General features: G+C 39.4%; 1 protein-coding gene across 6 annotated transcripts in view; it reads left to right on the top strand.

The window, feature by feature from the left end:
• Window positions 1-9,935, top strand: part of arhgap9 (Rho GTPase activating protein 9) — a 46,378-nt gene that overhangs the window by 17,453 nt on the left and 18,990 nt on the right. For 5 of the 6 annotated variants that reach the window (XM_013912655.1, XM_013912651.1, XM_013912652.1 and 2 more), the window contains exons 5-6: window positions 6,556-6,807; window positions 8,517-8,606. In XM_013912655.1, the coding sequence (XP_013768109.1) occupies window positions 6,556-6,807; window positions 8,517-8,606 (342 nt within the window). The remainder of the gene's footprint in view (window positions 1-6,555; window positions 6,808-8,516; window positions 8,607-9,935) is intronic. The other variant, XM_005740038.1, reaches the window with a different exon arrangement.

Raw genomic sequence — 9,935 nt, 5'->3', positions numbered from 1 at the left:
TCACATTACTGCGTCCAGCTGTACTAATCGTCAACAGCAGGTGTGTTCGGGGAACCGGATTAGCGAGCTCACGGTTAGCGCGATGATTTGATCTTGGATGTAGTAAGCAACGTACGAAGAACGGGCCCCTGGTGCGCATCTTTTATTTTGACAGCGAATGCGCACCTGCGGCCCACTTAAGTGCACCCCTGAATATAGATGTAAACATTAGTTTTTTGCTCTTGTGGTGTTGAAAGGAAATGATTTTTTTATCTCATCTTTCTGTCACCAAGTTTGACTGTATTAGTATATATTAGTAGTTTTTGGCCTTTGCTGTAGTTTTGTTTAGATTTATTTGACTGGGGTTTTTTAGACACTTTGGCCCTGTGAGATTGATACACAGTGGACAAGCACAGGAAAGCAAAGATCACAACCCTGTAATGATATCATAGGTCAGCGGTCTCCAACCTTTTTTGCGTCACAGACCGGTTTATGCCCGACAATATTTTCACGGACCGGCCTTTAAGGTGTCGCGGATAAATACAACAAAATAAAACTAGTACCGAAAAAATGAAGATTTATTCATAACACACGTGAAAAGACCCGGGAAAACCGAGTTAACGATAAAAACGATAACAAAATAACCCTGAAAACCATACATTTCACACCTGAGCCTCAACTCTCGTGGCCCGGTACCAAACGACTCACGGACCGGTACCGGTCCGAGGCCCGGGGTCATAGGTGACATTTGGTACTTATCTACTCAGACTTCTGAACCTCTACTCAAGTTTTTTTTTAAATGATGAATGCTTGTTTAAAAAAAATCACGTATTTAAGTTTGACAGACATTTAATTTCCACAGCACTGTACGTTTCTGAAAAGCAGTCCACATGGCGTTTGTATAAGTTTGCCAAAAAGAAGGTCGAGGCAACAAAACGGATAAATCAAGCACTCTGTCAGCAAACAATTAAACTTAAAGGCAGCAGTTCTTTAAATCTGATAGCCCACAGCTAGCTGTTGGATAGTTGTCACTTATCATCCTCATACTTCTGGATTAAATAGTGAAGGTAAATGATGGAAAATGACATGCAACTCAGATTGAATGAAGTGATGTAATTTTAAACTCCTGTCATTGGCAAAGTCTTTAATCTCATGCAAAGGTCATATCTCCGTTTAATTGGTGATTCTAAATGGGTCATAGGTAAATGTGCGAGCGACTGGTTTTCTGTCTGTCTTGACCCTGCAACAGGCTGCCAACCTGTCTAGGGTGTACCCTGCCTATCCCTGGGATAGGATCCAGCTTTTGCTGTGACTAATCAAGTAAAATTGGAATAAATCAAACACAACAATATAAAAGATTAAAAGACAAATTGTAAGATTTATAGCTGCGTCTGCTACATTCTTTCCATCGAAGTTAAAGACAGCTGGATAAAGTGTAGCAAAGGACAGCATCGGCACCTTTAACTTTGACCCCGTGTATGGGGTAATTACTGATGTCTGTACTATACTGTTGGAATTTTTTTCATTTAGCTGAATTCATCTGATAAAATATACGATTTCAATATTAGTAGAAGCAAACAACTACAGGAATACCACAGGACGATAAAAATAGAAAAATCCTAATGCGTCTTTTTTGAATCCCACATAATGATTAAGATCGGCAACAGTGGCTGGTTTTTATTTATATTAGTGTTTGACCTTAATAATCCTCCTAGAGCAGCAATCAAGTTGTGGTGACGCCAGAGCTTCCCAGTGTTACATCAGAAGGTATTACACAAGGCCTTGTTGGTGAGACAAATACTCAAGGTTATTCTTCTGCAAGTGGGAAACTCCCACAGCTTAGTATCCCAACTGTCTGTCCAAATAGACTTTTCCTCCGACTGAACCGTGCTTCCACAAGACACTTGTAACTGTGGGTACATGTGATCTCAGTGGAAATGACAGTCCTCCCTTTTTTGTTTTTTATCTCCAATCTCTCTTCCAGCCAGTCTGTCTCCGGGTCTATTCCTCTCACTCTCTGAGGACCATGTTCTTTCGAGCCTTTAATACCAGTAAGCAGGATTATTGCAGCCACATTCAGGTCATAACTCCCTGTTTATCAACCAGAAAACACTCTCTAACCACACATTCCTGCCAGGCCTCCTTGTAAGTGCTGCCACAGTGATGATGAATTTCAGCTTAATTTATCTTTTTGTCCTGCAGGGGCGAGAAATCTATTTAAACAGTATTTTTATGGTAATTTGTTTGAGGCATTAGATATTGCTTCATTACAAACCACAAGATAATTACTGTGATCGATTGTTGTACATGGTGTTCAAAAGCAATTGGCATTGATATGGTGCCATAATGCTTTCCACATGTATGTAGGCTTTCCAGAGAATTGTGGAATGTGCCTGCAAGCCTTTGAAGTGATGCTGACTCATAAGCGGAAACTCACTGTCACATTTAGCCTATATGTGTTCCATGGTGTTATGGTCAGGGCTCAGCAGAGGTCATCTGCATACGTGGAGAAGCAGTAGGTCAGCAGAGGCACCAATAAGAGATTTCGTATGATGCTATACGCTGGAAAAAATAATGCACATGAGATAAAATAAGATCAAAACTCTGTTATGAGATTGTTCGTCAAATACAACTTACCACATGCAATCATGTGGAAAAGAGCGTTTTCACAGCACTCTATGCAGTCCCATGAAAAACTAAGTACGCCCTTTTTCCTTCTATAGGAAATAACAGGGCAAGTAGGAGCCAACTGCTGCTAACCAAATACACTTGATCAGCAAGTGTGAACACCCCTATAAAAAGCAGAACTTCATGGCAATATAATTACAAAACGACTGAAAAATATGGGCGTCTGCAGAAAGGAACATGTTAGCGCAGCTTTGCTTTGCAAACTTGCTACTGATAACCCTACAAGGTTTCTGCATCAGTATACTTTGGAGTGGTGGCCATAATGCACAGTACCACATTTGGTAAAAACTAAAAGCAGCATATCAGCACCAACACTTTATAGCAGGTGTCAAGCATGGCGGTGGAGAGGTGATGATTTGGGTTTATTCTGCAGACACAGGATCTTGCAGTTACTAAGCTGAAGATGAACTCATCTGTTTACCAAAATATGCTCGAGTCAAACGTGAGGCCCTCTGTCTGACAGCTAAAATATGGCTGAAATTGGCTCATGCAATAGGAAGATGATTTCCAAACACACCAGCAAATCTACAACAACACCGAAAAGGAAAAGGAGCAATAGTCTGAACACCACATACAGTCATGCACAGCTGCATCATCCACTGTCTAGACTTTTGTACCCACAGAAACTCGACCGTTCAAGCAAAGCGCGGGTGCACAAATTATACCACGTTCCTACATTTAACTGCATTCATAAATTCACATCTGCAACAATTTCCTTCCCGAAACTTTTCCCAGCCGCAGAAACGAACCATCAAAATTTAAATGTTACACAAATTAGTTGCTGCACCAAGCACATTTTTACAACACGTCAGTCCTTATATATTTAGTACAAGTGCTTACTTCTCTTTCATGGTTATGTTATTTTGTGATAGCGTCATAGCGAGCGACCAACTCTTCATATTTGTCCACTGAGTATAACTAGAGATGATGATGAGGAGCTGGTGTAAAATAAAGAGAAAGAGAGAAAGAAATGATGCACAACAGTGTCTTATGTTCAAACAGCTCAACAATATACACTACAGGTGATGTCACTGGTGTGACAGTTTCACTTTAATAGATCAAAACAATGGTTGCAAAACATATTTATGATTAATAACACTGATAACGGCTCTTTTGGGGTAGGGATAGCTCAGTAGGTAGAGTGGTTGCCCCATGATCCACTGAATCCACCGAACTGATCTTGAGGTACCCCTGAGCGAGGTACCGTCCCTCCACACTGTTCTCCAGGCGCCCAATGGCTGCCCACTTTCTTCACTGAGTGAATGGGTTAAATGCAGAGAGGAATTTCCCCACGGGGATCAATAAAGTATACTTTCTTTCTTTTGTGCAGTTTATAAATCAAGCAAGTAGGAGACACGAGAGAGAAATCAATTAGGTCTGATATAATTACTTTTCATTTTAAGGCAAAACAAAATGTCAAAAAGTGTTTTGGGAATATGGGATTGGATTCATGTTGTCTTTATTCTTGATTTTCTTGTTTGAGAATTCATTTACTTGCTGAATACATTTAATGTGCATGTTCAGGCTTCTGCTACAGCACAGGATCACAGTAGTAAAACATGGCTCTGTTTGACTTTGTTAAGAAAGATGTTTTGCTATATCTGCTGAGGTAGACAGAAGTAAGCAGTGGGACAGGAAGCTTCGGGTGACACAAAGGCCCACTACTGCCCCCTGGAGTAAACTACCATCACGTTGCTCATCATACACACCATGCTCCTTCAGTTAATAACTGAAAGGCAGTGTTACGTAACAGGGATCAACCAGCTTGTAAGTCAATCAGTTTCTGAATTATGCTTCAGCTATATTTGATACAAAAATGATCTTTAGTGCTTCAAATTCATTTAAGTGGATTTATAGATCTCCTTCTCTTGTAACTGCTTCTTTAGTGCTCTCTGCCAGGGTGAGTGCAGATTATTACAATGGCAGGTTATTCTGTAATAAGAGGATTAATTTTTTTCTGTTTATTGCTTTATATGGGATTTCAGTCTCTTCTTGTCTCTTCTGTATGGGATTTCTGACTGCCTTTGTTGAAGCCACAACAATCTGCTGTTAGTCGTTTCCAGTCTGTGCACTTATTTTTTATTCATACGCCATAGTTGAGTTGTTGAGTAAGAATACTTGAGTAACAATTTGGAGTAAAATGCAGACATTTTAGGCATTAAAAGTTAAATAAGGATGCCTCCAAAAGTCAGTTAACTTCATACTAGTCATGGTAAAAAGAAAGCATACCCTCTTTCATTTCTTTAAGTTCTTTTAAAGGTTTTACATACGAAGACATCATGAAAAAAAAACGTTTTTACCAGGTCTTAAAATGAGGTAAATGAAGCCTGAGATGATCAACAACATATGACGTATTGTGCTATGTCATGATTTATAACTAACCCAAAATACAGAAGCAGTGTGTGGGGAAAAAAACCCCTTGCTTCGTTTGTTTTTGGACCCCTTTTTGGCGGCGTTAGTTTGAGTTATTTTTTTTTTTTTTGCTTTTTTCGTTTTTTCCCTTGTTTTGGGGGATTTTCGGCGTTGGTTTTTTTGGGCATCGCTTCAGTTTGTTGAGGTTTGTGGGCATTCGTTTTTGCACAGCTCTCTTAAGGTCTCACCACAGCATTTTAATCAGGTTGCGCTCCTGACTTTGACATTCTGACATTCTATTATAATTTGCTGGTGAGCTTGGGGTCATCATCCTGTTGTCCCAGTCTGGGTGGACATTTAGTTGTTGGACAGATGGCCTCACGTTTGACTCAAGCATGCTTTGGTATTCAGAAGCTTTCATGTCATCTCAGTGACTGCAAGGTGTGAAGGTCCTGTGACTTGAAAACAAGACCAAATGACCACGCCTCCACTACTGTGCTGACAGCTGGTATGAGGTGTTTGATTTTTTCTACATGTGGCACTTATGTGCATTATGACCAGACATCTCCAATTTTTGTTTTGTCTGTTCGAAGGACATTGTTGCAGAGGCTTGTGGTTTTATCGGCTGCAATTGCTCACTGAGGCTTGTAGAGTGTGGAGCTTTGGGGACAATTTGCTGGGACGTGCACCAAGATTGTAGCATTGTTTTAACACTCACCAGAATGCTCCAGACCTTCTTGCCGATGACCACTTAATCAAGTGTGTCTGATTAGCACCACCTATCTGCGACTTATCCTCTTAATTCCTATGAAAACGGGAAGGGTGTGCACACTACTTCTGCATTTTAGTTTAGCTTTTGTTAAAAGAATAATCCCACTCTAATATGTCAGGTTTTGTATTACATCTGAGGTTGTATTTAGAAAATTTTTGAATATTTTTTGTCCTGATATGTAAAACCTGAGAATTTACCATTTTACCTTTAATGTATGGAATTAATGTTAAATGGTAAAGACTTGTGTAGAAAAACAAGAGTAAACAGTGATTGTATGAATGGGTGAATGAGGCAAGTTGTATAAAGTACTTTGAGTGCTCAGAGTAGAAAAGTGCTACATAGGAACCGTTTACATTACATTCTATTTTTTTCTTACTATTTTATTTTCCATTTGATTAATTTATTTAGTTCATGTTTTTATTAATTTGCATTTTAAATTTTTGCATATTAATCTTTAATTTCATTAGCAGATTTTGGCCGTTTCTGTCTTACATAAAGCATTCTGTGCGATGTGGTACTTGTATATGATCCTCCTGCCAGATAAACTCAACTACTGTACACAATATGTCTGTGAAGGTTGTGTTTTGGTTTGAGGCAGAGTTCCTCAAGTTCCTTCATAATGCAATATTTATTCCTTTCTGAGCAACTTTTACATTTAAATTTCACATTTTTCCTTCTTATACACTTTTCACTTTGGCTCTCTTTCTCTACTTCCTTCCCTCTTATTTTTTCTCCTTTCCCTTGTTATTATTTATACATAAAAGGTTCCAACAGAGTCTTATCTCTCCCAGCTGTCCTGGCAGGACTCTCCACTTTATACTGAAAAGCAGACAGAGAAGCGTCAGTCACAGCCAGAGCCACCTAGCCCCGCTCCAGGTGAGCAGCCTCTTCAGATCTTGGGCCTATGGGAGCAGTACTGTGACGCGACCACAGGCAGATGGTACTATGTCAACAGCATTACCAAAGAAAGGTCCTGGAAACCTCCTCGCCGGGCCCGTGGTCAATATACCAACCAGGTAAAATATCCATCTCAACAGGAAATCCTTCAGTGTTCACTCTTCCTCCCTTAATCCAGTTTCCAGAGTTTAATGAAAGTGTCTTCTCATAAGAGAGACCATAGAAGAGGGTCAGGGTGTACAAATGAAAGAGAATGCTCATTTATATGCTCAAATGGTTTGACTGTATCAGCACTAAAAGGGACCTTTTCATTTAAAAAAAGGCTTGGTATCATTTTTTCTTTTTACGTAGACAGAGCATTGAAGACACGGCGATCACACATCCACAGCAGGAGAGATCGATTCTATGCATGTTCTCACATTGAACTTAAAATTATCTGGTGTTTTCTTGTGATCCAAAAACTTTCCAGAAGTCCTTTTCCCCATACAGAAGCAGTGGCATTGTGCTGGGTATTTTGAGGGTTTTTTGTTTCTTTTTTTTTAAATTATAATTTTACATAGGTTCATAGGTTTATTGTTACATTTGATTTTCTTGCTCAGTACCTTGGTTAGGATTCTGTGAGTTCCATCGCTTGTTTGCTAGTGTTTCCCTGTGGCATGACCCCAGCATGCCCACCATTGGTTGTTTCCCTGCTGGTAACACATCACTCATCTACATTCATTTATGATACGCACGTTGCGTGGGTATACAGTACAAAGCCCTTAGTGTCTCAAATAAGTGTTCAGCTACTTCCTGTTTTATTTTGTCACCAAAATAAAACGTACTTCTTGGAAAGCACAACTTATGTCTTGTGATTTGCTTTTCGTTTTACTTCCCGTCTCATTATCCTCGATCAGACTCACCTGTTTCTTTTTCCTTCTCATTAATTCTCTGATTCCTGATTTAGCTTGATTTTGGAACATTTTGGGGTCTTCTTGCCTCTGTTTCAGATTTTAGTTTTTGGACTTTAATCAACTAAATAAGCAGCTCTCTTTGTGCTGTTGAACTCTGCCTTTAACTTCTTTAACTTCAACATGACAAGCTCTGCAGAAAATTTTGGTTACGTTCATGTTTACTTGTCTCTTCTTGTAGAAATACTATAAGTGAAAAACTGTTTAGTACATGCAGAGTCTCCACAGGTAAACGTGTGTTTCATACTGAAACTGTGCCAGAAACGCTTTCCAGAACTATGCAGTTTTTTCTGAAAGTGAAATGAGGAATTGCACGTTTAATATTAAGCCGCAGCGACTAACTGGTTAGCTTGGAATAATGTACACGAGAAAACAAGAAGAAGCCAAATGACACTGTGAACCTGACTCTGTCTAAATGTAACAAAGTCCACGCACCTTTTTGTTCGTTCACTTTGTGCAGTAAATTAAAAAGAATGTTTATGAGGATTATTTGCTCAGCTGTTTATTGGCTTATTTCCTGGAAATGTCCTTTGTTTTTTCCCTTTAACCAGTCAAGCATTTCACTTTGCATGAAACAGCATTTGCTGTCAGTTTAATTTTTACATTAAGTAGTTTCAGTTGTGAAATCTTATCTTCAGCACGTTTATTTTTCAAAATATAGCAAAAGATAAATAAATAAATAAATAAAAATTAGAAAATACCATTTGCTACTTGGCGTAGAGAGCAGTCCCAACTTTATTACATTTTATTATCCATATTTAAAACTGTGAATGGGTATTTATAATAACATTGGAGGCCAATCTTCTAATATTCATAATAGGTAGTTTAAGTAAGGCCCTTCCTGTTTCATATCATATACTTTTTTGCCCCTTTGGTAGGCCGGTCCAGGACAACCTCAGACGTTACCCAGGGACACCAGCCATCTGTCACTATCCCTTACTGCAGCAGGAAATGGAACAACGCACAGGGTAAGTATACTGTCCTTCTGGGGAGGCAGTAACATCCAAGTATAATATGAAGCCATTTCATTTAAAACCTATTAGCTTAATTTATAGTGACATAACTTTGATGCTGCTTGTAATCCTAGAGTAGGTTTGTGAGTTGAGATGCTGAGCAATGAAGAAAATAAATAAATCATTGGGCATGGTCAACAACAATAAACGGTGCTCAGTTGGTACTTCAGGGTTGAAAGTGTGCTAAGAAAATATTCCCCACCCCGTTACACAACCACCGACACCAGTCTGAATCATTGATCCAAGGCTGGATGAGTCACTGCTGATATTTATACTACATTCTGACCTTACTATCTGAATATCACAACAGAAATTAAGACTCATCACACCAGGCAATCTTTTCCAATTCTCTACTGTCCAGATTTGCTGAGCTCATGTAAATTGTTGAGTTTACACAAACTCAGTTTTAGTTTCTTGTTCTTATCTGACAGGAGTACAGCCTGTTATGGTAGCAGAAGGGGTTGATTTAAGTTTAGCCAATTATGCCTTCATGTTTTGCACATCTCCGGCCTGTTCCCAGTTACTCGGCTCCTGCTATTTTTAGAAAGCTTCCTGGAAATCAATTTCTCATCAGTTGCACATGTACATTTTGGATTTGACCATGGACCTCAACTTTGGAATTTGCATGCCCTTATTTAAACATGCAGGTGTATATGTGCAATCGACCAGTGGCCTGTCCAGCACGTACCCTGCCTCTCGGCCTGTGTCAGCAGGGACAGGCTCCAGCAACCCTGCAAATCTGAATTGTTTGAGTGGATGAAAATGGATGGAACCACGGTCTGCCCTACTGACCAGAAAGTGGGTCTCAAACTTCAAAAAGGAAATCCAACTTAAAGCTTTGCTGTTTTAATACTGTGGACGTGATCCACTGAGCATCGCAAATGAGCAACTTCCAGGAAGAAATCCAAAAATAGAGGGAGAGCTGGAATGTGAGGTGCACAGTGAGACATCTATCCAGGGACAGTCAGCCAAATTTAAATCATGTATTATTTTATTAATTTTAGTTTTTTAAAAGCAGAATCACGGAGAATGTGGATTGTATATCATACACACCGCTCTCACCTCTCTCACATGGATATATTATGTGTCAACCAGAATGCACAAGATCAGCATCGTGCTCCAGATTAAAGCAGGCAGACATGCAGCCATAGGCAGCCCCCAAGGTCATAAAAAGGAGATTATATCTTTCTTGTTGTTTCATTGTTACTGACCAAATCTGTCCGTCTATCTAGATATCTGGCTATCTAGTTAGCTGTCTAACTATTTATTACATGCCCTCTCACA

This window comes from Pundamilia nyererei, unplaced genomic scaffold (assembly GCF_000239375.1).
Source record: "Pundamilia nyererei isolate P.nyererei 1_Seehausen unplaced genomic scaffold, PunNye1.0 scaffold00096, whole genome shotgun sequence".
NCBI classification, from domain to species: domain Eukaryota; kingdom Metazoa; phylum Chordata; class Actinopteri; order Cichliformes; family Cichlidae; genus Pundamilia; species Pundamilia nyererei.
Note: the sequence above shows the minus strand (reverse complement) of the source record. Positions and strands in the feature narration are given on the sequence as shown.